Raw genomic sequence first — 27,713 nt, forward strand, 5'->3', positions numbered from 1 at the left:
AAATAGGCCTTGTTTACTGTAGGCTCTGAAAGGATACAGCTGGAAACACTCCCTTCAGTGGGTAAATGTGAAGCTTTACATCAATTCCACTTGTCCAGGCAGATGTAGCCAACAGTATTAACGAGTGATGTGTTAGAGCAGAGGGGCACCAAGGCTGGAAAGGGGTAGAACAGGATAAAGCTATTCCTTCTCTTCAGAACTATGCCGCAAAGTTCTGAAACCTCAAGTGGGAGAAGGTTACACTTTAAAAAAAGAAAAAGAAAGGCATTGCCGTTTCTGTTGGATTCCAACGAGTCTCCACCTCTGTGACCAGGACCTCCATCCTTACCTATTTTCCTGCAAAATCTTCAGAGGAAGTGGCAACCTGAGGGCTGAGTGAGGTTTTTTCAATATGAGATAAACTAAACCAGGCCACATTCAAAGGCTTTTTATCATAGGTTTGTTAGAATAAACGCACAGGGATGCCCAGTCTATCTTAAAATTTATTCTTTTGTGAAAGGAAAAAAAGAAAACTCAAACACCAGCTCTCTTATAGCTCTCCTTCTGTCAAGAAAAATGGGTTCACTAATTCCTCTGACAAAAACAGACACATACACAGCTAGAACAACTTCACTTCCCATTACAGACGGCCAAAGCTCCTCAGTGCCGCCGCTCTGCTCCTGTAGAGAGAAAAGTGGCAACAATCACCAAGACTTTCCGAGTGTTTGCTTGGTGTCTGAGCCTTTAAATTATAGTAACTGCATAACACAGGTAAGATTATCATCACTCCCATCTTAGGGAGAAGAAAACTGACAACCAAAAAGAGTGAATGCCTTTCCAAAGGACATGAACTGGTCATTGTGGAGCTGTGATTCTAACCCAGGTAATCTGGTTCCAAGGTCCGTTGGCGTAAGCACCACCTTCTCCCAAAGGGCACATTTTATAGATCAGGTGCACACTAATAACCGGAGATCAAGTTTCATTACCAATAGTTGCTTTCGAGATAACACAGACAGATGGAGAGAGAAGGTTCAAAGGAAAAAGCATTGTGCAAATTAATTTTTTTTCCTACATGTCTGTAACACGTAGAAGCTCATTAAAAGGTAAAAGTCCCTCTATGCTTGGCTGCCTCAAAGTGTATGGAAAAAAGAGAGACAGGATATAATATTGGGCTGGCCAAAAAGTTCATTTGGGTTTTTCCATAAGATTGAGGGCACCCAAATGAACATTTTGGGCCAATCCAATACAGGGTAATTATCAGTAATTATTTGTTAAATGAATACAAGGAGAGAATGTCTACCTATGCACCTTGGGATAGGCTAATATTTGCTTAATCATCTTGACGCAAGTGAAAATGATGAATGATAAATAATTGGGTGATGCCAAAAGTGATTATAAAGTTTAAGGACTGAATAGAAAGACCGACAGGATTATATGAAACGGTGGAGGGCTTCCCTGGTGGCTCAGAGGTTAAGAATCCACCTGCAAATGCAGGAGGACAAGGGATCGATCCTGGGCTGAGAAGATCGCATATGCCATGGAGCAGCTAAGCCTGTGCTCCCCAACTATCGAGGCTGTGCTCTAGAGCTGCAGCTGCTGCTAAGTCGCTTCAGTCGTGTCCGGCTCTGTGCGACCCCAGAGACGGCAGCCCACCAGGCTCCCCTTCCCTGGGATTCTCCAGGCAAGAACACTTGAGTGGGTTGCCATTTCCTTCTCCAATGCATGAAAGTGAGAAGTGAAAGTGAAGTCGCTCAGTCGTGTCTGACTCTTAGCGACTCCATGGACTGCAGCCCACCAGGCTCCTCCACTCATGGGATTTTCCAGGCGAGAGTACTGGAGTGGGGTGCCATTGCCTTCTCAAGAGCTGGGGAACCGCAACTACTGAAGCCTGAGCGCTCTAGAACCAGTGCTCCTCACAAGAGAAGCCACCACAATGAGAAGCCCAAGCACTGAAACTCAACAGTAGTCCCCACCCATCACAAAGAAAAGCGTCCCCAGCAGTGAAGACCCAGAAGAGCCAAAGATAAATAACGTGTTTGTTTGTTTGTTTTTTTTAAAGGAAGAAATAGTGGAGTATTTGAAGGAGAGGAAATATAGACACCACGAGCACCTAATGGGCATTTCCAAACTTGACGTCCTTTCACATGGATCAATGAGCAGATCAACTTTGTGACACTCTGGAGTAACAGACACAGCTCCAAGCTAGACGGAAATGATAGAGGTGCATTACACAATGATCAGAAGAATGGTATATCCTTGCTGCACTGGCCAGAAGGTCTCTGTTTTTGAACTTTAAAACAGTTCAAAAAGAAAAAACTTTCAAAACGTTAAATAGAACTTTAAGCCCTAAAATTCTATTAGCCTTCCTCAGATTTATATGTTAATCCACGTTTCAGCATTCTTGTTAGATACTGACTTTATCAATAAGTATCTGAATTAAGCAGAGTTTAGATCTATGTTTGCACCTGAAGACAGACATCTGCATAAGATTTCAAAGGAACTGACTATCTAGAAAGGATGGTAAGGTGTGTTTTTAGATGGTTGCTGCTGCTGCTGCTGCTAAGTCGCTTCAGTCGTGTCCGACTCTGTGCGACCCCGTAGATGGCAGCCCATCAGGCTCCCCCGTCCCTGGGATTCTCCAGGCAAGAACACTGGAGTGGGTTGCCATTTCCTTCTCCAATGCATGAAAGTGAAAAGGGCAAGTGAAGTCGCTCAGTCGTATCTGACTCTTATCTGTAAATGGGTTGAATGAGTTCCCCAGAGTCAAACAAGAATAGGACTTTACAGGTGAAAATCAGTTTAAAAATATATTCAGTGATCTAAATCTCATGGAGCAAAAAATTAGACCCAGAGACAATATGGGGAAAATCTAACCCCATTCTGGTAATGATTGTGGCTCTAAGACAACAGTTCATTTCTCATCTACACATTTGAGTTTTATACTTCCATCCTGCATATAAATTTATGTTGGGTTGTTTAGCAGATATAAAATAGATTTTTTAGCAATATATCTTGCTTAATTATCAAATTGTCTTATTTTTCATAACTTTCCTATGATAATTATCTTTAGGTAGTTTTTTCTCAAAAATTTAAGTATGGAACTATGGAAATAAATTTCAGTTTAGTCTTTGAAAGATAAAACAGGAAGGTTTCATGCTGGCTTAATGTAGACACTGCTAACACATTTTTTTTTTAATTAATTCATTTTTCCCAGCAGACTACCCTTATTGTTAGCTAAAAGGCCTGTGAGGTCCAATGGTCTTTCCTTCCTCAGAGTCATCACTATTCACCTAAATTAGTCAAGTCAAACACCCAGTTTCTCCCTTCCTCTGCTCATGATCAGGAGCTTCCCTGGTAACTCATGGTAAAGAATCTACCTGCAATGCAGGAGATCAGGGTTCGATCTCTAGGTTGGGAAGATCCCCTGGAGAAGGGAATGGCTACCCACTCCAATATTCTTGCCTGGAGAATTAATTCCAAGGACAGAGGAGCCTGGCGGGCTACCATCCACGGGGTGGCAAAGACTCTGACATGACTGAGCGACTTTCACTTACTCATCATAAGCACGCCAACATGAAAGCTTGGACTTTCATATTGTAAAACGTGGCCACTACTTTCCAGCTGCACTTCCCTATCTTTCTCACCATAACCTTTTGCCTCGACTCTACAACACCCTGGAACCAGTTTCCCAGTTCCCTTCTCACCTCTAAACAAATCATTCTTTGCCCATATCAGAAGGACATTTTTGTGACAAGGTGACCTCACCCTGTCACCTCTCCTGCATAAACCCCTCAATGACTTTCCACTGCCCTCAGAACAAACTCAAAAGCACAGCCTGCAGGCTCCCTGTGCTCTGACCCTGAATCCTCATGCCATATCATTTCCTACTACCCTTCTCCCTCTTCCTTATCCTGGCCTTTTTGTTCTCAGACACCAAGTCTGTCCTTGTCTTACATTCTTCATGATAGTTGTTCATTTCTAAAGTACCCTTCCTCCATCTTGTTCTGCTCTGGCTCCTCCTTATCATTTAAGCCTCCATCAAATGCAACTCCTATTACAGTCCATCTACAGTAGCATCTCCATCCCTCTTCAATTACTCTCGTAAACCAGGTGTGTCATGGCCACACTCTTCTAGCAAGGGAACAGTAAATCATTAGTCACTGCCCTTGCTGACCTACAACACACCCTTAAAGGAACTCAGGATGAAGAACAGAATGGAGCACACTACGCTTTGTGAAAACAGGCAGAACAGGCCCTTAAACAGTTGGATATGCTTCAGGAAAAATGTTAATGACCCCATATTCTTACATCTTCCCATACTTGGAAAAGCACTAAAATCATGAACTGAGATACCTGTTCCTTGTGACGAGTAGTGATCTTCCACCATGGCATATGCTTGCTTGCATAGGTCCCTTAGCCAAAATCACCTGCATACTGGCCTCTCCCCTGCCTCTTTGGAGCAAGTTCCTCAAAGCTCTCTGAGAGGCTGTCTCCCAGGCTACAGTCCTCACCAAGATCCCTGAATAAAACTGCAACTCACTGCTCTTATGTTGTGCTTTTTTTTTTCAGTTAACACCCTCATTGACATAATTTTTCTGCTTTCCTTAAGGTTTATCACAATTTATAAATATCTATGAATATTATTTAATGTATTTACTTTTTTTCCTTTTCTTTCTTCCTTATTACATTTTTAAAAATTATTGTTCACTGAATTAATTGTTTGAGAAATGAAAAACTTTTTGGCCCTAAACCTTTTATACACTGTCAATATTTCTTTCTGATATGCTACAGCATGCCTCTGCGGAGACAATAAAAATTACAAACAGTGCCTATATGTCAGGCATTGTTCTATGTCCTTATATTTATTAAATCAGTTATTCTCAGGACAACCCATGAAACCTACACTATTATTTTCACTTTACAAATTTGGAAACTGAAGCATAAACAGGTTGAATGCATTGCCCAGGATTAGTGAAACAGCTAAACTCAGATTCAAACCTAGACAGTGTGACTTTGGGAAGAAGTTCCTAAACATAAACAGTGCTGCCTTTATTCAAACATAGGACACTTGCAAGATACAATGGATGGAAATTGCTCCAGATCCTGAAATACACCAACAATCTATTTAAAAAGGTAAAACCTGCTACCAGAGAAATCTATCAGAAACTATTTTATAATACCCCCAAGTCAGGAAATATCTGTTAAGAAATGAAAAGTATCTGATTCTCACTTAGAGTTTGTTGAATTGTTACCAGCTCGCTCAAGTTCCCACTCATTACTGTTGCCATTCCAATGTCGTATGTCATTCCAGGGGTTAAGTGATCAATCTTGCATCTATTAGCATCCTTTACAAAAAGCTTCCTGATTTCTCGTGTATCTGCTATGGATTTGATTTGAATGTAGACCTCATGGCCATCTTGTGGGGGTTCCCACTGGAGAATTATACTGTCTTCATCCACATCTTCAGGTTTTACACAAATTTTCTGAGGTGGATTAATACCTTTGAAAAATACATAAATACATACATTTTATTGTCTGTTATTACTCATGCTGTTGAGTAAAAATATCTCAATTTAGTATTAATTCATGTTTAAAGTAAACAAATCCTCATGTCACCATGTCTTGAAAAGGACTAAATTTTAGGGGAAAAAAGGTGTCTTTGTTATTACTATTCAAGTATTGGAGAATGTTCTTGACTATTTTTGTAATAACCGAACAAAAGACACTAGTTTTTCTTCTTACACAATTTATTTGAATATCACGCCTTACAATTTTCACTACTATTCTCTGGAAATTGTAATGCCTTCCTTTTAATCACATTGTCTTATGTTACAAGCCTCCCCTAAACTTTTGATAGTTCTAAGGCACAATGATCAATAATTAGTTCATGTTTGTAAGGATAATTATGCAATTTTAAACTGTTCAATAGCTTTACCTTGGTTTGGTGGTTTAGTCTGACTCTTGCAACCCCATGGACTGCAGCCCACCAGGCTCCTCTGTACATGGGATTTTGTACCCTCTGTACATGGGGTTGTACATGTACAACCCACTCGAGAGTACTGGAGTAGGTTGCCATTTCCTTCTCCAGGGGATCTTCTCAACCCAGGGATTCAACCCAGGTCTCCTGCACTGCAGGCAGATTCTTTACCGACTGAGCTATCAGAGAAGCTGTACCTTAAATAATCTTTAAAGAATTCTCCATGATTTTCCAATCCCATTCACCATTGCAACAAAAAGAATAAAAGATATAGGAATAGACCTACTTAAGGAGACAAAAGAACTGTATACAGAAAATTATAAGACACTGATGAAAGAAATCAAAGATGACATAAACAGATGGAGAGATATTCCATGTTCCTGGGTAGGAAGTATCAATATTGTGAAAATGAAAATACTACCAAATGCAATCTACAGATTCACTGTGATCCCTATCAAATTACCAATGGCATTCTTCACAGAACTAGAACAAAAAAGTTCACAATTCATACACAAAAGACCCCGAATAGCCAAAGCAGTCTTGAGAAAGAATGGACCTGGAGGAATCATCCTTCCCGACTTCAGATTATACTAACAAAGCTACAGTCATCAAGACAGTGCGGTACTGACACAAAAACAGAAATATAAACCAATGGAACAAATAGAAAGTCCAGAAATAAACCCACACCTCTCTTGTTACCTTATTTTTGACAAAAGAGGCAAGAATATACAATGGGGCAAAGATAGCCTTTTCAATAAATGGTGATGGAAAAATTGGACAGCTATATGTAAAAGAATGAAATAGAACACTTTCTAACACCATGCACAAAGATAAATTCAAAATGGATTAAAGACCTAAATGTAAGACCAGAAACTATTAAACTTTTAGAGGAAAACATAGGCAGAACACTCAATGACATAAATCAAAGCAAGATCCTCTATGACCCACCTCCTAGAGTAATGGAAATAAAAACAACAGTAAACAAGTGGGACCTAGTTAAAAGCTTTTGCACAGCTGAATAAACTATAAATAAGGTGAAAAGATAACCCTCAGAATGGGAGAAAATAATAGCAAATGAAACCACTGATGAAGGATTAATTTCCAAAATATAAAAGCAGCTCAAACAACTCAATACCAGAAAAACAAACAACCCAATCAAAAAGTGGGAAAAAGACCTAAACAGAAATTTCTCTAAAGAAAACATACAGATGGCTAACAAACACAGGAAAAGATGCTCAATATCGCTCATTACTGCTGCTAAGTCACTTCAGTCGTGTCCGACTCTATGCGACCCCATAGACGGCAGCCCACCAGGCTCCCCCGTCCCTGGGATTCTCCAGGCAAGAATACTGGAGTGGGTTGCCATTTCCTTCTCCAATGCATGAAAGTGAAAAGGGAAAGTGAAGTCGCTCAGTTGTATCCGACTCTTAGCGACCCCATGGACTGCAGCCTACCAGGCTCCTCCATCCATGGGATTTTCCAGGCAAGAGTACTGGAGTGGGGTGCCATTGCCTTCTCCATGCTCATTACTAGAGAAATGCAAATCAAAACTACAATGAGATATCACCTCACACCGGTCAGAATGGCCATCATCAAAAAGTCTACAAACAATAAATGCTGAAGAGGATGTGGAGAAAAGGGAACCCTCTCGCACTGTTGGTGAGAAAGTAAATTGATGCCGCCACTATGGAAGATGATATGGAGATTCCTTAAAAAACTAGGAATAAAACCACCATATGACCAAGCAATCCCACTCCTAGGCATATACCCTGAGGAAATCAAAATTGAAAAAGACACATGTACCCCAATGTTCACTGTAGCACTATTTACAATAGCTAGAACATGGAAGCAATCTAGATGTCCATCAATGGATGAATGGATAAAGAATTTGTGGTACATACACACAATGGAGTATTACTCAGCCATAAAAAGGAACACATTTGAGTCCGTTCTAATGAGGTGGATGAACCTAGAGCCTATTATACAGAGAGAAGTCAGAAAGAGAAGATAAATATCATATACTAACGCATATATATGGAATCTAGGAATATGGTACTGATGAATTTATTTGCAAGGCAACAATGGAGAAACAGACATAGAGAACCGACTTATGGACACGGGAAGAGGGAAGGAGAGGTGAGATGTATGGGTAGAGTATGGAAATTTATATTACCATATGTAAAATGGATAGCCAATGGGAATTTGCTGTATGTCTCAGGGAACTCAAACCGGGGCTCTGTATCAACCTAGAGGGGTGGGATGGGAGGGAAATATGAGGAAGGTTCAAGAGGGAGGGGACATACGTACACCTATGGCTGATTCATGTTGATGTCTGACAGAAAACAACAAAATTCTGTAAAACAATTGTCCTTCAATTAAAAAATAATTTAAAAAAGAACTCTCCATGATTTTCATAGTCATTTTGTTTTCAGAAACTATAAGTTGATTTTCAATATGTTTTGAAGTTAATTTCCTAATCAACAAAATCAAACACTACATTTTAACTTCTTAGGAAAATATTCTGGGTCTATTCATTTCATAGTAACTTCATTTCACAAAACTGAAGCTAGCTTGACTCTAGGTGTTGACATCGATTATGTAAAATTATCAGGAAATTTCAGAATAGTTCCATTAGAAAAACTGTTAAAAAGATTCCATGGTGAAACAACTTAGATATTTTTTCTTACACACACACCTACAAAACTAAGGAGTCTGTTATAGTCCTATAGTTACTCAAAGAATTTTCTATACATGCCTGTGCATTTTTATGGGAGAAAGTCCATTATTTTTTCCACATTTTCAAAGACTCCATTAACCCAAAACAGTTAAATTTTAATGAATAAAATGTACTCCATCAAGTCTCTTCCTGTTGAGTGCTTAGCTTACATTTTCCAGACCTTCAATATATGTCCCCCTGTACTCCAGCCATGCCAATCCACTCATCATTTCCTAATGTTCAGTTGTCAGTCTTCAGAAAGCCTCCTCTGGCTTTCCCCGTGAGAGCCAGGTGGATGCCTCTATTCCGGTCCTCTCCGTCTGTTCACATGCTGCTTGCCCTCCTCGTGGCATGCTTCTGGATCCCCACTCCTTCTTGGCTCACTCTCATCTCCCTTCATGACTCAGTGTATCACCCCTTCACAAAGATTCTCACAGCTATCCTTGTACCCCGGTCTGAGTTAACTGATCCCTTGCTATGCTCTTATGGTATCAACAGCATAAGCCTTCATAGCAATTATAACACACAATCATTATTTTTAAAAATTTGTCTCACTCCATTAAGATGTTAAGTCCTCTGAAGGTAGATCCTAGTCTTATTCATCTTTGCATTTCTAGTCTCCAATGCAATTCCTGACACTAAAACATAATCTATTGAGTAAACAATGATTGGGGGGGGGGAGGAATATTGCTTCAACCATAGGAAAGTAAGAGGACTGGATTACTAAATCCTTAAAGACGCACTGCTTCGTCAGTTTAGAGTCAACATACATAGCAAGTCACACAATTAAATGTGCAGACTCACATGAACCTTTCTCCTGTCCCTCTGCTACACAAATTGGTATATCCCACAGAAGAGTTTAATCTGATTTAAAAATTAAATCTGTGAGAAATCCTCCTAGTCTGTCAGTTAAAAATGAAAGCATCTTCCTTAAGTGTCAGGAACTCACTCAAGCATGTATCAATTGACATGCTTTGTCTGAGCCTGGGGATAAGAAAACATCTGCTCTCTAGTATCCAAGTGGAAAAATACTTCTGATTAGGATTTGCAACACTGAATGCATGTATCCTAAGTATTTGCATTCAGTAAGCATGAAATGATGTACTTTGTTATTTGTTTTACAAATCATCATCATCGTCATTGTCAAAGAATCCCGAGTATTCCCAAGTATGAGAAGGTTAATTAATCCGTGGCTGTGCACATGCAGGCTTTCCATTCCTCCTCCCTCCGTTCTCCTGTTTAAATTTTAGCTGGTGAAATTTCAAAGAACCTTGCGTATAAACGTGCTAACTACACATTGCACAAATGATACAATGTGCTGAGTTATGTGCTTTCATGAATCGAGTTTTTTCCTTTCAAAAAAGACTGACTTTAGGGGGTAAATAGAATGATTAATTAAAAGATAAGTTACTTTAATGATTATGTTAGACAGTGATTCAAAAACTGCTATGCCCAGGTGAGTGTAGTTTAGAACCATCTTCGCCAGAAGTCCTGGGGTGACACTGCCCCCTAGAGGCCAACGCATAACATTGCACAGGAAAAGAGCATGATTAAATGTGCAGACCTACTTGCTGGGTCTGAAGCTATCAAAGAGAACTGGGTAACTAATCCTCATCTTTTAGGATAATTTATTTTCCAACAAAGGCTATGGTAAGAAATATTCCTTCAAGGAATCTGGTAGGAAAAATGCAGATATTTAAGGAGTTTGTGTAAATCGAAATTAATTTAGTATTTAGAATCCATGCTTAGAGTCATGATTCAACATCTAGACAAATGTTCAACTGTGATCATTTTGTACTAATGAAGGATCAACACAATTAAATTTCAGCAAAACAGTATTTCAAAGTATGCAGTTTGTACTGATCAAAAGGCAAAATGTGCCCATACCTGTAATGGCTGAAATAGGTTTCTCAAAGTAGCTTAGAGTTCCTCTTTCTGCCACACTGAATAGATAGATCAGATAATGATGGAAAAATTTGAGATTTCCGATTGTTGTGGATGTGTTGGGTTTTTCAACAAACACTTCTTCTGATTTAGCATTTTCAGCATCCAAAATAACCACAAGATAATGGTCAAAAGATACAGGATCTGGAGCATCCCAGTGTAAAAATATTTCTGTTGGGGTCACATGAGTAACTGTGACATTTTGGGGTGATAATGGACCTAGTAGATAAGAAGAAACCAAAAAAAAAAAAAAAAGACATTATACTAGTAATACGGTTTGGCAGAGTAACCTCTTCTCAGTACTTCCATGATACTCTCTACATTTGGAGAGAAAAGGAAAATTAGATTTGAGCCCTGACCCTTCCAATTTGTATCTCCAACTTTCTGAGTGAATTACTTATTCTTTCTGAGCCTCAGGTTTTTTGAATATAAAATAGGTATTACAGTAGTACTTATGAAGATTAAATAAAATGTGGAGGGTAAAGCACTTGTCAAAGTGTTTGACACACACTACTGTTCACTTTTATTACAAGCGTCACCGAAATGCTACTTCTGGCACTCAGCCATCATGTTATATGTGTCTTTTCTTTCTGCCTTGCGACAAGAGGGCGGGGACTTCATATTATTCATTCTTCATCCCTATCATCACTGGAACTCAGGCATTCATCCTCTTACAGAAATATTTCCCAACTCCAAATTGTTTCATCTGGTGCCAGTTATTTCCCCAGTTAATCCCTCCATATTAATTTTCCTAAAACAGCACCTTGCAATTATCAGCCTCAAACCTGTATCCGTTCCCTACCCTCCCAACACACAGACATGCACACACATTCTTTTTGATTCTTTCTTTAGAAGCAATAGTTCAACAGTTAAAATAAGACCATCTGGGTGCCTGGATTCCTGCATGGCTTAACAAGCCATGTTAGTCTCGTCAGTTGACTTCTTTCTGAAGCTCAATTCTCACTTCTCTATAGCTATTCCAAACGCTGGGAGACAGACTGTAGAATAATGCATTAAAGTACTTGGAAAAGGTAAAACAAGGCTTAGAAACCATAGTCTTCATGGACTTCCTTCATTTCTAGGGTCAAGTCCAACCATCTAAAAGGAAACTGCTGGCATGCCCAGACCTGATGCCGCCTACTGCTCAAACCACTGCTACCTCATGCCTGGATCTCCAGTCGATCCACACTGTTCTTTTCCTACAAATTCACATCACCACACTTTTGCTCACGATGTGCTTTTCTTCAAGTTTGAATCTAAACCTATCTTTTCCATAATTCTGCCCCTATCACTCACCCTCTGAATTCTAAAAAGCATTTATTAAATATACCGTGGACTGGGAATTTGGGTAATTACACTTTTCTATACAATTTTGTTTGCATTTAATTTTATTCCTTACTAATTCTCTCCATTGTAAGTTCCTTATAATTCAGGATGCATGTCTGTTTATCTCCTGCTTTAGCACATCAAAAATTCAGCTTCCCCCAAACTTACTACCTACTGTGAACTGGGAACCGGTCTCATTACTGTAAATAAGATATAGTTCCTGCCCTTCTGGGTATATAGTTTAATAGGAAAGCCAAACACATAAACAGATTCATTGTAATTTTAAATGGTTAAAGAGAGATTTCTCAGAATCTTATAAGAAAATAGCAGACCCTCAGGAATTACATGCTAATGATGATATTAAATATTTGAAAAATTATACTTTCATATATCTTGTAACTTACGTGTTTCAACAACGAATACTGGACTTAAAGTAGTTTTTGCCTCCCATTCATTTATTGCAGAGAATAAAAATCTGTAAACACGGCCAGGATACAACTGTGTAATTGCTTTCTCTGTAGTATCTGGGGGCATGCTTTCAAAATGTTGCTCTTCTGTACAATCTAAATAATACTTAATGATAATTTTATACCCAAGTTTCAGCCACTTATTCAAATTATTCCAAGCACTCAAATTATTCCAACTAAATACAACTTCAGTTGTTCCAACATCCTTTATATAGAACAAAAGGTCTTCCTGCAGAGAAGGTGCTAAAAGAAATAGAAGAGAATTATTTTTATTAGAAATTATAATTCTGTCTTTAAAGTAATAAAAGAATAAGATGCGTGAATAGACAAATACTAAAAAAATAATTACATTCATATTCACAAATATATGGCAACGGAATATAACAGAAAAATCCTGTAAAGAAATAGTTTGATCCAGTTGAGTTTTGCTGTAAAATGTAGCAATCTGTTTCATTCTTGGGTAGTAGTGGGAAAGAAAGTATTTCATTTTCCTTAAGGTCAAAAGATGATCCATCTGTCCACGTGAGATGACCTTCTTTCTGTAATAAGATGTACAAATTAAGCCAATTTAAAGGAAAAGTCACATTTCAAATATGTGTATTTAAAGATTTGTATTAGATATCTATATTATAAAATTTTCTAAGATTGTTTAATCATCAACCAGTGTCATATTTTCATGTAGATTTCTTTCATGATAAAGATTCTGAGCTGGAGGCAGAGTTCATTTTCATCCATTCATTAGCCATGTCTTCAGGAGAATAAATTTTCACATTAAACCTCTGTTTTCTCATCTGTAAAACAGGTGTAGTGATAGAAACTACATCTAATTTGTTGTGAGTATTACCGGCAGTGCATGTGAAGTGCTCAAAACAATGCCAGGCACAGACCCTTTATTCTTCAGAGGTTATTTTGATTCAAGTCATCACATAAGTCTTAAGCATCAGAAGAGGTTTCAATTACCATTCCGCTAAGGATGTCAGTAGTGAGTATTATCAACCTCAACTTTCAAGGGTAATAAATCTCCCTCTAGGTAGTGGATACTCTCCTTGAAAGGGGTAGTAGGAAAAGTGGAAGCTTTGACAAAAATACACTGGATTCTAATCAACAGTTTTGCCACTTACTATATAAGTAACAGACAACCGCTGACCTCTTAGAAATGAAATATTTTCACCAGTGCAGTGGAGCTCATCAGGACCACTCTGCATGGCAGTCCACAGGTTTAGAGTATGAATGCAAGAGACCAGGCACATAACAGTGCCTCAAAATCAAATACAATTCTTAGAGACAATGAGTTCTATGAAAACTGAGACTATGTCCATTCTGTGTTTATGACGCCATCCCCAGCATCAAGCAAGTGCCAAGCTAGAGGCATGGATGAAAACTAAAAAGATCTGCTCCCTGCAGATATTCTAAAGAGATTTTAAAACAGTAGATTCCAATTCCATCAAGTAGAAGGCAGGAATATAATTTCCTTACAGAGCCTGCTGTATTGCATATACTCTACTGCCATTTTGAAAACAGACAGAGGCAGTATGGTCAAACGATTAGGGCATGAGTGTTGGTCAAACAGATACAGGTTTGCGGTCTGGCATGGCCATTTATTAGCTATGTGACCCAGGATATTTCTGAGTTCATTTTCCTTATCTATAAAATGAGAATAATTACATTGCCTATTCATAAGGCTGTTGCGAGAACTCAATGAGAATTACCTATGTAACCCTTCCAAAAGTAGAATATAGAAATTATTAATCTTTCATTAAGTTCCTATTGAGTGGCCAAGTCCCATTTGGAAGCTAGGATGTAATGATGAATCAGTCTTTTTCTATGACATCCAGTAACAAACTTACCCTTACTCAGCATGGGTTTACTTAAAGGGGTGATGACTTTCTCAATCTACCACAAGGATTGACCCAGAAGTTAACTCTGATGTCAACCTCAAGAGACCAGCTTTAAAGGTCATAGAATATAGTGGTTAAGGTCAGACTCTGATGCCTGTCCACAGGTGTGCTAATTTCCTCTGTCATACAAGTAAATCATATAGAACTACACTTAGCACTTAGAAGATATTATAGGACTCAGCTATTATTACAAAGGAAGTTTTTTTGAAATTGTTACTTTGATGTTTCACTTACTTTTCAAATTATTTTTAAGTATCTTAAAGCAGAATCTGTATCTTAGATGCTTTAGAAAAATTCATAACCACCACAAGGATGCCTTGAGAGCCTCACTTTGCCTCTCACAAGCATATGATCTAACTTCATAACAAAAACCAGTAACCATAACTATTGGAAGACAGCATTCTAATTTAAACAGTTCAGAACCAACATGCCAGAAGCAGGAAAGAAATATATGTATATAACTGGCCTACTGGAAAGACTAGCACACTGGAAGGGGGACTTCTAGATGAACTGTGGTTTGAGGAATCTTTATTAGAATTTCCTTCGCTGCCCATTAAAAGATAAAGAAATCTCATTAAGGGAATGATAAAAATGCAGTTAAAGATTGCCAACAGTTTCACCCAAGCTTACACAAAGTTCCAAAGAAAAACCGGTATCAAAACTGATAGAATTTGCCTTGGGTCATGAGAGATCAGGGTATCTCATGGAGAACAGAGTGGCAGGAAATAAAAATAAAATGGAACACCAAGAAGAAAACACAGATTAGACAAAGGTAGTGTTAGGTCTCAAGCTTTCCTACAAAACTTTAACCAAAATGAAATTTCATGAGCTATTCCACAGGGGTAGGAATGTTTGGAGAAAAATGTCACTCGCTCCTTATCTCACTGGTATTGACTAAAATCTTCAGGTTGTTCTGTATCTCTTTTAGTAAAACTGAGCTCTAAAACCTGGATATCTACAGTGAAAGAAGTGAAATGGAGACCTCCAAGCTTTCAGGTTCATATTACTGTATTTTCACAGAGGTAAGAAATAGAGGCAGTGGAGCAGGTTTGATGGGAAGGATGTGACAAGTCAGTTTTGGCAATATTGAAGTGTCTGTGGAAAATTTCAAAAGGGATAAACAAACAGAAGAAAACTAGATATATGTCTGAAACTTTCTGAACTGTGGTGTTGGAGAAGACTCTTGAGAGTCCCTTGGACTGCAAGGAGAGCCAACCAGTCCATCCTAAAGGAGATCAGTCCTGGGTGTTCATTGGAAGGACTGATGATGAAGCTGAAACTCCTTAATACTTTGGCCACCTGATGCGAAGAGCTAACTCATTTGAAAAGACCCTGATGTTGGGAAAGATTTATGGCAGGAGGAGAAGGGGATGACAGAGGATGCGATGGTTGGATGGCATCACTGACTCGATGGACATGAGCTTGGGTGGACTCCAAAGTTGGTGATGGACAGGGAGGCCTGGCGTCCTGCAGTCCATGGGGCCGCCAAGAGTTGGACACAACTAAGCGACTGAACTGAACTGAAACTCATAAGAGGAAAGTGGGCTTGAGAACTGGTTCAGGTGGAAAAAGAATAAATGAATAAGATCACTCGTATTGAAGAGGGGTCTGGGAAAAAGCAAAATTAGGTAAAGAAATGAATGCCTACAAAAGAGATTGGAGGAGGTGGGGAAGGAATGAATAGCCAGGGAAAAGAGGGTTTTTAGGACAAAGAAAATACTTTGTACCATACTAAAATGATGGATACATATTATATTTGTCCAAACCCATAGAATGAATGAAACCAAGACTGAACCATGATGGAAACCCTAGGCTTTGAGTGATGATGATGTATCAACACAGGCTCCTGGGTTGTAACAGATTACTATTCTGGTTGGTGATGCTGCTAATGGGGGAGGCAGTGTGTGTCTGGAGGTAGAGGGTACATGGGTAATCTCTGTCTTTCCTTCAATTTTGCTGTGAACCTATAAATACTCTAAAAAAGAGAGATACTGGAAAAATAAAGAGAAACAGTGTCTGGCTTATAGGAAGTGAAGTGAATGTCGTTCAGTCGTGTCCAACTCTTCGCGACCCCATGGACTATACAGTCCACGGAATTCTCCAGGCCAGAATACTGGAGTGGGTAGCCGTTCCCTTCTCCAAGGATCTCCCAACCCAGGGATTGAACCGAGGTCTTCCACATTGCAGGTGTATTCTTTACTGTCTGAGCCCCCAGGGAATCCCCTACTTATACGAAGTACTCATTAAATATTTACTGAATTAAGGTAAGAAGGAATAGATGAATGAATGAACATAGGTAAAAACAGTTTTATCACAATACATATTCTTTATATCTACTGACCTTAAAGTCGTTAAGACCAGTCCATATTATTATTTGATTCTTTGACCTGAGATGTGAAAATACAAATTTTTTTTCCTCCTCATTTTTTATATCCACCAGGTGTGCAGAACTTAAGGACAACTTACAATATTGCTGGGCTATATTCCATGGCTTACTCTCTTTGCTAATTCTATAACAGCTATTTTTTAATGCTACCCATCCTTGTGAACATGAACCTACCAAAAGAAAAATGCTTTTGTTAAAGATGGATTCAGCAATATAACATTTCATAATTCTATTTCTTAACATCTACAGAGGTTAACTCCAAAAACCTCATAGTATTAACTGTACACTTTCCCTATATTTCTCCCAAACCAATAAAAGTGCTAAAGCTGCTTTATTCTAGTAGTAAGTGAATTACTACCAACTAAAATAGTTTTAAGTAGCTTTAAGAATTAATTATACAGAATTATTGCCCAATTACAACTTAACACAAAACCACAAATATTTTTCTTCCTAAATTACTTTAGGTTACCGTTCCTTTCCTTTACTCTTATACTGCTAGAGAACTTTTTAAGTAAATTTCAGGCTTTTTTTTTTTTTTAATTTAGAGGCTCTCCTGGAGTAGGAAATGGCAACCCACTCCAGTAATCTTGCCTAGGAAATTCCATGGAACAGAGCCTGGCAGGCTATGGTCCATGGGGTCACAAAGAGTCAGATATGACTCAGCATACATGCACACATACACAAGACACCATGCTTGCTATGAATTCTGCTCTTTGTCATTTGACTTCAAATGGGTTCACTTTCCAGAAAAAAAAAAAAAAAAAACAACTGGAATGGCTAGCCATTTAGTCCTTTCTCCAAGATTACACACCACAGAAAGACAGGAAAATATCAGCCTGTTCAGAGTAAAAACATGCTGAAGAAGCATCAGTGACCAACACAACATATTAGGAAGATGTAAGAAGGATTTTTTTTTTAATTGGAGTATAACTGTTTTGCAATGCTATGTTAGTTTCTACTGTACAACAATCTGAATCAGATACACACACACACACACACACACACACACACACACATATACACACACACATATATCCCCTCCCTCTCCTAGCTCCCTCCCATCCCCCTCAGGTTACCCCTCTAGGTCACGGCAGAGCACTGAGCTGAGCTCCCTGTGCTATACAGCAGCTTCCCACTGTCTATTTTACACATGGTTGTGTATATAGGTCAGTGCTACTCTCAATTCATCCCACCCTCTCCCTCCATGTCCACAAATCCATTCTCTATGTCTGCATCTTTATTCCTACCCTACAAATAGGTTCGTCATCAGAACCATTTTTCTAGATTTCGTATATATGTGTTATATATTTTTTCTTTTTCTGACCTGGTTCACTCTGAAAAGGATATTTTGAACTGTTGTCTTGTTTTCCTTGGGGAAGAAGTATGAGAGGAAATGCTTTACCTACCTTATTGTCTTTTTACTAACAAAATTTATTATAAGAGATATTGTGATTCATTTAATGTTCCTGTACAGGGTATTGAAATGGGACTCAGCCCATCACAGAAAGTGCATTGCCCCTATTAGCCATCTAGGACTCTGTCCTCAAATCTACGTGTGAGAAGGAACAGGAAACAGGAAGACACCAAACAGGAATTGAACACATTCAGCTCCCCCTTGCAGTATTTCAAATTTAGGTCAGGTCTGATCGGGGATGAGTAATGGAGAAACTTCAAATAGAATGAAAAATTTATATACTTTTTTCCTCTTTCAGGAAAGATAGATTTATTTGACACAAATTCTTAAAAGAATTTTCTTCTTAGAGATACAATCCGTTGACATGCCATAAAGCAACCATTCTGGACTAGGATCTCTCTAAATGTCCTAGCATCCAATCTGATGCTATGTTTCTGAAAAATAACTTGAGACCAGAGGAGTTGGTAGTTAGAACTCTAAGTCTGCTGAGCTGTATTTTTCACCTTGTATTATTTATGAGGGTCCACTGCATTCTGGATGTACTAATGAAATATTTCTATGCTATCCTATATTTTATTGATAATTTAATATCTGAAAATGAGACCATTCATTGATATATTTAAGTTACCTAAAAATTCATGGACTCTATATGTTGTTCAGTCACTAAGTCATGTCCAACTCTTTGCAACCTCATGGACTACAACACGCCAGGCTCCTCTGTCCTCCAGTATCTCCTGGGAAATCTATATGAACCATTGTCAGAGTTAAAAGAAAGAGCACCTACTTGGTTCAGTTTAAAAGAAGTGATGGAAGAAAAATTATCTTTACCAGCTAAATTTGGCTTGTTCAATAAATCAGTCAAATATCTGAATAATATAGTTAGAAAAAGAGGACTATGCTAATTCATTTACAAGTAGTTTACACTGGTTAATACTTGGCTGATTCACTTTTTAAAAGCTACCAATTTATCTACAAGATATATAATAAATACATAAATTAATAAATATCTACATACCTGTTTCAATTTGAATATCCAATCTCTGAAGTATATTTATAAAATCCAAATGCAACTGTTTAAATTCAAGTGTAAAAACATATAAGGTGGCAGGTTTCAAATCATCCCACTCATAAAACATGACATTCTGCATAATTTGTGAAGAATTATTAAGCGATATTGACACCAAAATGTCATTGGAAGATAGCACACTCCAGTTAAAAGAAACGCTCGTACTTGTTGCTACTGTTTTAATATTTCTAGTTGATACTCCACCTAAAAGATCAGGGCGAATAATTAGCAGAGTTTCAAATAAAACGGAATGAAACACAAAGGATATTGAATTACCAAAGATTCACCATGATGGAAAAACTTGACCTAACAGCTTTCCTGGATTATATGGGAGTTTCTGGTACTCTATTTAGAATGAATGAATCACAGCAGATTACAATCCACATTATAGTTTGTTAAGGATAATCTGGATTGTATGTAAATCTTCACTAAACCTATCTACCATATTGGCACACATTAAATGCCAAAACTGAAAACTGTATTCTTACTTTAGCTTCAATTTCCTTTAAATTTTGAAAACTAAATTATAATCAAACAAAATACTATCATGATGTGATTTTTGATTACCGTTACATATCTGTTCATCATTGTAAAATTCAAATTATCTGGTAATAAAAACATTTTTCCTTTCAAGACTAGGTAAGATAGCTGAACAATACATACACACTACTTACGAGTTTGAAATGACTTTTCACTTAAAATTTGTCCATATTTTACAGACTGTATAATGATGTCATAATCTTCATTTTCTTCAAGTGTTAGTATTGATTTTGGAAACTTTCGTGATTCTGCAAGAATCTTTTTAACATTCTGTAAATAAGTAGATTCATTTGCCTAAGAAATGTTTATTAACTACATAAGATACATTATAATTAGAAGCTTGACTGCTGTATATCTTCATAGCAGTTTTTCCAATATGAAATCCAAACATAAATTATTTTTACATAAAATATTACTTTTTAAAATGCTGTGTAGTATATAAATTCTATAAAGGAAAATTCATAAACATTCTAATGATGAAATAGTCAAATACTATTTTGATCTAGTTATTAAAGATAGTTCATAAAATGCTTGAATTATATATATTAGTAAAATTAAGTAAGAAATTGCAATAGCTATTAAATTCCTATTTATGATGAGGCATTTAGTTATAACAAATTTACTATGATCACTTTTATCAGAGCCATAAAATAAAAGATGCCTTACTTTTTGAGCAAAATTATTAACAAGTTGGTATTTTAAAAAATAAAATTCAGGACTTCCTCCCTTAGGAAATTCATCCCATTCAATAAAAACTGTTGTTTCTTTATTCTTTGGTGTATAGTGGAAACTTCTTGAGATCTGAAATGAGAAAGAAAACTAATGCTGAAGAAAAATTAAAATGCATTCTTGGTTATTGTTTCATAAGCAAATTTACAAAAATGAAACCTAGACTATACCAAATTATAATTTTAAAATATTTTAGAAACATTAATTTCTACACATGAATTAAATAACATCCATTGGATACACTATTTATAAGCACAGTTTGGGAAAAAACTTAAAGGCCAGTAAACATAAAAAAAAGAACAAAATAATGCCATTTGCAGCAACATGGATAGATTTAGAGATTATCATACTAAGTTAAGGAAGTCAGAGAAAGACAAATATTGTATGAGTATCGCTTATATGTGGAATCAAAAAAAGAATGATATAAATGAACTTATCTACAAAACAGTAAAAAGAGTCACAGATGTAGAAAACAAGTTTATGGTTACAAGGGGGAAAGGTTGGGAAGGGATAACTGGAAGGATGAGATTGACATATATACATCATTATACACAAAAGAGGTAACTAACAAGGTCCTACTATACAGCACATGAAACTCTGCTCAACACTCTGTAAAGACCTATATGGGAAAAGAATCTTACAAAAAGAGTGGATATATGTAGAAACAATTCACTTTGCTGTACAGAAGGAACTAACACAACTCTGTAAATCAACTATAATAATGAGTAAAAGAAAGGCAAGTAAAATGAAAGCAGGCAAATTTTAGATGCATGTGGGCTGCAGTCCATGGGGTCGCTAAGAGTCAGACGTGACTGAGCGACTTCACTTTCACTTTTCACTTTCATGCATTGGAGAAGGAAATGGCAACCCACTCCAGTGTTATTGCCTGGAGAATCCCAGGGACGGGGGAGCCTGGTGGACTGCCGTCTCTGGGGTCGCACAAAGTCAGACACGACTGAAGCGACTTAGCAGCAGCAGCAGGAAATACCATGGGCTTCCAGGTGGCTTGGTAGTAAAGAATCCGCCTGCTGAAGGAGGAGATGCATACTTGATCCTGGGGTTAGGAAGATCCCATAGCATAGCAAATGGCAACCTACTCCAGTGGCCTTGCCTGGAAATTTTCATGGACAGAGGAGCCTGGTGGGCTACAGTCCACAGGGTTGAAAAGAGTTGGACGCACTGAGCAACTAACACACTCAGCACAGTAGGAATCTCGGTGACTCTGGGGTCCACGGGGATAAAGAAACAAGATCCCAGCACACCGTCCTAGCACTCCAAACTGTGTGCCTCGATGATAACAGATTCTTGACAACACTCAGAATGAACCTAAGTTTGAATGCAAAACACTTGACTCTAATTTTAAAACCTTGGTTCATTTGTAGGTAAAGAAAATATTAGCAATTGAGGCAAAACAGCCAGACCACATTATCAGAGACCTATATGTTCCCTAGACAACAAATAAGAATTCAACTCTCAAGAGAATGAGATATTCATCAAACTTCCTACCAAAAACAACTTTAAAATGGTTCACTATTACCTGGTCTTTTACCAAGTTCTGATTGCTCCTTCTCCAGTGATTATCCCCCCAATCTGCAAGCAGTGAAAACAGCTGCCACCAAATATGCATATATTTGCAGAGCAACCTAGCAGACATTTTTTCTTCGGTGCTAAATCTAATATTTAGTGTTATTTCTCTTATACTCTACTTTCCAAAATAGATAGACTCAATGCAATAACTTCTTGCCCATTCGTTTTTCCAAAAAGGGTACATTAAAAAATGTCTTACCTTAACAACATATTGTATGCAGAGCAGTAGAATAATTGATTTCTCCATCTGCAAAAGTATCAGATCAGATCAGATCAGTCGCTCAGTTGTGTCCGACTCTTTGCGACCCCATGAATCGCAGCATGCCAGGCCTCCCTGTCCATCACCAATTCAGCTCAATTAAACATGTATATTTTTAGCTTCAAAATTAAACTATTGAACATTCCTTAGGTTGTGCATGTATCACTTTAAAATCAGGTCTTTATGATTTAGACTGCTCATCCAACCAAACATTAAGGCATTGATAAGTGCTTCGTGATATTGTCCACCCAATAAAACTGGATACATCAATACTTTTCAACAAATGACAAAGAGCCAAACAATTTTCTTCTAGGAGCTGCCATAATTAAATACAAAGGAGGTGTTAGCAATCAAACGAATTATCAGGCAATTATACAAAATTACATTGCATTGTGTGAAAGTATTTAAGCTTAATTAATGAAAATCTAGAACACCTACACAGTGCTACTTTGCTGGAAGTAATTCCTCACATTTTAAAATTATACCATCTTTCTGAAAAATATTTCAAATACTGTGGATGAAATTGAAACTTAAATGGGAAAAACAATTCAGTATTCAATTTCTTTTGTTTTAAAAATGCATTGATTCAAAAAGCTTGTGTAACTTGTCCCAGGAATCTTAATTGCTGGGGACTTAACTCTCACATTCAACTTGAGGTATAAAGAAAGAAAAAAAAAAAAGAAAATTTGTTTTTTCCCAAGAAATACACGTCTAAAACTGAGAAATACCATTAATAGCAAATAGGTCCCCAGGAGCAACCTTAAAGCTCTGTAAAGCCCGCTCTTTTAAAACACGTTTCTTCCTACAAAATCCTCTGTAGGTGTTCTTAAATCTTAAGCAGATGTTCACCTCAGATAAAATGCAGCCTGGTTAAAAAATACCTAATCATTCAATTCACAGGCTTGGCCACAAAACTGCAAAGCTTTAACCCTCTTCATTTTTCTCAGCAACCTGTTATGAGCTTTCCCTTGGCGGGCTGTGTTATTAACTCCCCTCTCCCCCAAATCTAAGCAGTCAAGTAGAATTTCGAAGGTTTGTGTGCTATACAAAAACACCAAAGTGCAAATATCGCTCCCAGCTGCCTGTTCAAGTCCAAAAAGTACGTTGGTAGTCACGTCGGGCTTTTTTGCGACCCCATGGACTGCAGCCCGCCAGGCTCCTCTGTCCATGGGATTCTCCAGGAAAGAGTACTAGAGTGGGTTGCCAGTTCCTTCTCCAGGGGATCTACCCGACCCGGGGATCCAACCTGGGTCTCCTGCGCTGCAAACGGTTTCTTTACCGTCTGAGCCACCACAGAAGCCCCAGTGTTAATTGCTCAATCGTATCCGACTCTTTGCGACCCCATGGACTGTAGCCCACCAGACTCCTCTGTCCATGAACTTCTCCAAGCATGAATACTGGAGTGGGTTGCCGTTTCCTTCTCCAGGACAGAAGCCCACTCAAATTCAGCTCTTAAGTTTCAGCCGTTGCTCCCAAAGTGAAGGAAAAAAATAGCAGCAGCCCCGAGGCGCGCCGTTTTAGCAATAGTCCGGAACTTTTGAACAAAGGAGGAAAGAACAGAGTTTAAAGGAAAAGACGGGGATTTTAAGAATGGTTAGACTGGTGGACAAAGAAGCAAGATCAGAGACCTGGGAGCCAAAGCGCGATGGGTGCTCAGAGGAGGAACCTGCGGGTGCCAATGCGTCCCCGCAGCCCCGACACCACCCAGACCTTGAGCCCCCGTCGCGTAGCCCGCGCTTTGCAAGTTTCGCGCGACACGTGCTGCGCCCCGGAGACCGGGTCCCGGAGGTGGGGAGCCGCCCATCGCCCCCACCTCGCGCCTGCTCCGTGCTTCTCTCCGCTCAGCCAGCCCTCGCTCCTCTCCGGCTCTTTCAGCAGCTGCTCGGGTGGATTCTGTTCCCTCGGGCAACGCCCTCTCTCTCCCTGGGTTAATTAAGTGATGGTCGCCAAGGAAATGGCAAGTAGAGGGGAAGGGGAAAGGAGTGGGAAGTGAGTCCCTCAAATCAGCGATTTTTGAAGGAGACTTACACTACGTAAAAGAAGGGAGTAAAGGGTAGGGCGGTGAAGGAGAACATGAATTGGCTTCTTAGGAAAAACAAGTCGACTGGCCTTGACTGTGAAAAAAAATCCCAGTTTTAAGTTCATCCTTGGGCTTTGTATGAAGCCACCTTCCTTCATTGTTAACAGCTGTGTGGGCTGCTTGCTTGTTTGGTTTTTGCACTGTTTGACAATGTTGCTGGAGCCCTTCCTCTATCCTCAGGTCTTCTCAGTTAGCTTTCCTGACATCACTCTCTCCTGGTTCCTCTATCATCTTAGCCAAGTCACCCTTGACATTTGCAACTTAAAAATTGTTTTGACTTATGATGTCTTCGGGCTTCCCTGGTGGCTCAGATGGTAAAGAATCTGCCCACAATGTGGGAGATCTGGGTTCCATCCCTAGGTGGAGAAGATCCCCTGGAGAAGGGAATGGTTACCCACTCCAGTATTCTTGCCTGGAACATCCCAGGGACAGAGGAGCCTGGCGGCCTAGGGTCCATAGGGTTGCGAAGAGTCCAACTCGAAAGTGACTAAAACACAAGATGCCTTTGTTACTACTAGGGTCCTTAAACTCTATAAATGCCACCAGCCAGGGTTCTTGGACTTCTTAATCAGTAAAAACTGATAAAAAGCCAGATAAGAAATTCAGACAAGGCTTTATTGGCACCTGTGTTGCAACAGGAGGGAGCGAAAACAAGTAACAGGTGTCCTTGCTCCCTCCCTAAGTCAGGCGAGCTGGTTCCCTACATGGGGTGAGGGTCTGGGGGTCAGGACAGGGTGGCTTAGGTGGTCTGCTCCTCCCTTTGCTGGGTGCATATGTAGTGCCCTGGGGATGCCCTGCTTTTGCTCCTGAGTCCTCAGAAGTGGAATTGTGTGTGCATACACCTTGTTGTTTATGTTTTTTCCCAATTGCACATGCACGCGGTTATTTTTAGTTCCTTATGAGTTTTTTTTGTATTTTGTTGCACAACGAGACATTTGTCCATTTGCAAGCACTGCAGCAAAGGGTCTCATGTCCCAGATTTCAGGTCCCAGCCTGTCTCCTAATCAGAAATTGTTAAGAGGCCAGATGAAGAATTCAGACATGGCTTTACTGGGACTCTTGCTGCACCTGGAAGAAGTGAGAGCAAGAAACAGGTGCCCTTGCCCATCCCTGGAGGGGGAGTGGGAAGAGTCGGTTTCATAAAAGGAGGTGAGGGCAGGTTGGTGGGGCCGATGGAGGGGTGGCGTTGGTGGTCTGCGCACACCCTCAGTGGCTGTGTGTGCAAGGATTACACACAGTATCCTGATTTTGCTCCTGGCACCTCAGAAATGGCCGCTGATGTGTGGCCCTTTTGTGTCTTATTGTTAATATTTGCCCCATCCCTGCATTTATGCAATTAATTTAGACCCTTACAGCGTCTTTGTATTGTTTCTGTAAAAGATGTTGGTCTAAGTGCATGTGCCAGCACTCCCAGTTCCCACCCTGCCTCACCTTCCAAGAGTTGGAGTTATTTCATTCCCTTTCATGATTTTCAGCCATATTCAGACTCCCAGTCATTCCATCTTGGATCTCATTTCTTTCCAGCGCTTCAGAGCACTATATACTGGTCTGCATTGACCATTTACACCTGGCTGTCCACCATAGGCAACTCAGAACCATCCTTCCAAAACTAAATTCATGATCTTCCTTCTCCCAGCCCTTCCTGCAGAGAGAAGCCAACCCCCCCCCCCAAAATCACCAACTCTACATGCTCAGATTCTTTCACTTACCACCCAAGAACTCAAAAATCCTTTTGGTTCTTCTTCTAAAACATTTTTAGGATGATAACGTCCTCTCTATTCCCGCAATCAAAGGCTTAATTGAAAACCAAATTATCTTTCTCTCTGGAAAATATATGCCATGTTTAAGATAGCTGAACCTCAGTTCAGATCCTATGGCTCCATTTAGTAGCTGGTAATCTCTCTGAAAAGAATTTGATGGTGTGAAAGATTGAAGGCCAAAGGAGAAGGGGGTGGCAGAGGATGAGATCGTTGCTGCTGCTACTGCTGCTAAGTCGCTTCAGTCGTGTCTGACTCTGTGCGACCCCATGGACTGCAGCCTACCAGGCTCCTCCGTCCATGGGATTTTCCAGGCAAGAGTACTAGAGTGGGGTGCCATTGCCTTCTCTGAGGTAGCACTGTATCTGTGGTTTATTTCCTCCCTCCACTACTGTCTCTCCCCTCCCTGTAATTCCCGCCCTGCCAATATTGTACCTCAGTCTTCAAGGAACACAGAACCAAAGACTTCGAGAAGATCTGTCTACTCACAAACATAACAGCTATGGAAAGTCACTAATTAAAAACTAGGTAAAGATGGTTAGATAGCATCAACCACTATGAATCTCAGCAAACTCCAAGAGATAGTGAAGGACAGGGGATCCTGGAGATAGTGAAGAACTTGGGGTTGCAGAGTCAGACATGAATGAGTGACTAAACAACATATCTCTAAAAATTTATTGTGGCCAATAGTAAGCTTGTAAAGTGTTTAGTAAAGTATAAATACTTAATAGAGTAACAGTTAATGAAGTTCACTGGCATTACGGCAGGTAAACTCATACTTGGACTTCCGTTTATTTGATATACCCAATCTTTCCTCCACACTGTTACCTACTGTGATCTTTCTGAAATAAACACATGAGCAAATGGAAAAGCTTCTTTTAGGTGCCTACTTAAAAGTCTTTTCTGATTCTTGGCCTCTTACAATGTGGGTGCTCAGTCACTCAGTCGTGTCTGACTCTTTGTGACCCTATGGACTGTAGCGCATCAGGGTCCTCTGTCCATGGGATTTTCCGGGCAAGAATACTGCAACAGGTTGCCATGTCCTCCTCCAGGGGATCTCCCCAGTGCAAGGATCAAACCTGCGTCTCCTGTGTTGCAGGTGCATTCTTTACTGCTGACCCACCAGGAGTGCTGCTGCTGCTGCTAAGTCGCTTCAGTCGTGTCCGACTCTGTGCGGCCCCATAGACGGCAGCCCACCAGGCTCCCCCGTCCCTGGGATTCTCCAGGCAAGAACACTGGAGTGGGGTGCCATTTCCTTCTCCAGTGCATGAAAGTGAAAAGGGAAAGTGAAGTCGCTCAGTCGTGTCTGACTCTTAGCGACCCCATGGACTGCAGCCCACCAGGCTCCTCCGTCCATGGGATTTTCCAGGCAAGAGTACTGGAGTGGGGTGCCATCGCCTACTCCGGCCACCAGGAGTTACCTCTGGCCAAATTCACTTAACAACTTCACCTCTTTCCACTCCTCCTTGGCATCCTAATTTATACCCTCAATGAAATAACAAGCCATAAACCTCTGCATCTGTGTTTTCCTATAGAACTTTGTTTATACTTTAACATAAACATTTCCTTTTTATGTATTCATGTTCTT

General features: G+C 39.4%; 1 protein-coding gene and 1 long non-coding RNA gene across 9 annotated transcripts; one reads left to right on the forward strand and one right to left on the reverse strand.

Annotated features, from left to right (window-relative positions):
- Positions 1 to 464: 464 nt before the first annotated feature.
- LOC129656227 (uncharacterized) lies at positions 465 to 25,887 on the reverse strand. 8 transcript variants are annotated; one of them, XR_008716294.1, is made up of 13 exons: positions 24,102 to 24,292; positions 22,377 to 22,604; positions 22,229 to 22,288; positions 20,380 to 20,514; positions 19,848 to 20,007; positions 19,123 to 19,377; positions 16,649 to 16,863; positions 12,759 to 12,948; positions 12,347 to 12,652; positions 10,560 to 10,835; positions 5,210 to 5,479; positions 2,090 to 2,181; positions 465 to 659 (listed from the first exon to the last, which is right to left on the reverse strand). XR_008716294.1 is itself a non-coding variant. In XM_055586948.1 (11 exons), exons 1-11 carry the CDS (start codon positions 24,464 to 24,466, stop codon positions 640 to 642), a joined length of 2,025 nt encoding a protein of 674 aa, XP_055442923.1. In that variant the 5' UTR covers positions 24,467 to 24,481; the 3' UTR covers positions 465 to 639. The 8 variants fall into 8 exon arrangements, 1 of the variants encoding a protein (XP_055442923.1); XR_008716289.1 differs by lacking the exons at positions 22,377 to 22,604; positions 24,102 to 24,292 and adding an exon at positions 25,800 to 25,887 and having other exon boundaries at positions 22,229 to 22,276; XR_008716288.1 differs by lacking the exons at positions 22,377 to 22,604; positions 24,102 to 24,292 and adding an exon at positions 24,317 to 24,481 and having other exon boundaries at positions 19,848 to 19,983; positions 22,229 to 22,276.
- LOC129656288 (uncharacterized) lies at positions 24,622 to 27,612 on the forward strand. Its single transcript, XR_008716311.1, has 2 exons — positions 24,622 to 25,517; positions 27,225 to 27,612. It is a non-coding gene; the product is annotated as an uncharacterized LOC129656288 (long non-coding RNA).
- The last annotated feature ends 101 nt before the right edge of the window (positions 27,613 to 27,713 follow it).

The sequence above is a fragment of the Bubalus kerabau genome, chromosome 1 (assembly GCF_029407905.1).
Source record: "Bubalus kerabau isolate K-KA32 ecotype Philippines breed swamp buffalo chromosome 1, PCC_UOA_SB_1v2, whole genome shotgun sequence".
In the NCBI taxonomy this organism is placed as follows: Eukaryota; Metazoa; Chordata; class Mammalia; order Artiodactyla; family Bovidae; genus Bubalus; species Bubalus kerabau.

Excerpts from the sequence above, each read along its gene's own strand:
- LOC129656227 (XM_055586948.1), bottom strand. The coding sequence starts at position 24,466 with ATGAAGGAAGGTGGCTTCATACAAAGCCCAAGGATGAACTTAAAACTG. Across the intron at positions 16,864-19,122 it reads GGATATTCAAATTGAAACAG|GTTCATGTTCACAAGGATGG; the intron begins GTATGTAGATAT and ends TTCTTTTGGTAG. Across the intron at positions 12,653-12,758 it reads ATATATTTGTGAATATGAAT|CACCTTCTCTGCAGGAAGAC; the intron begins GTAATTATTTTT and ends TATTTCTTTTAG.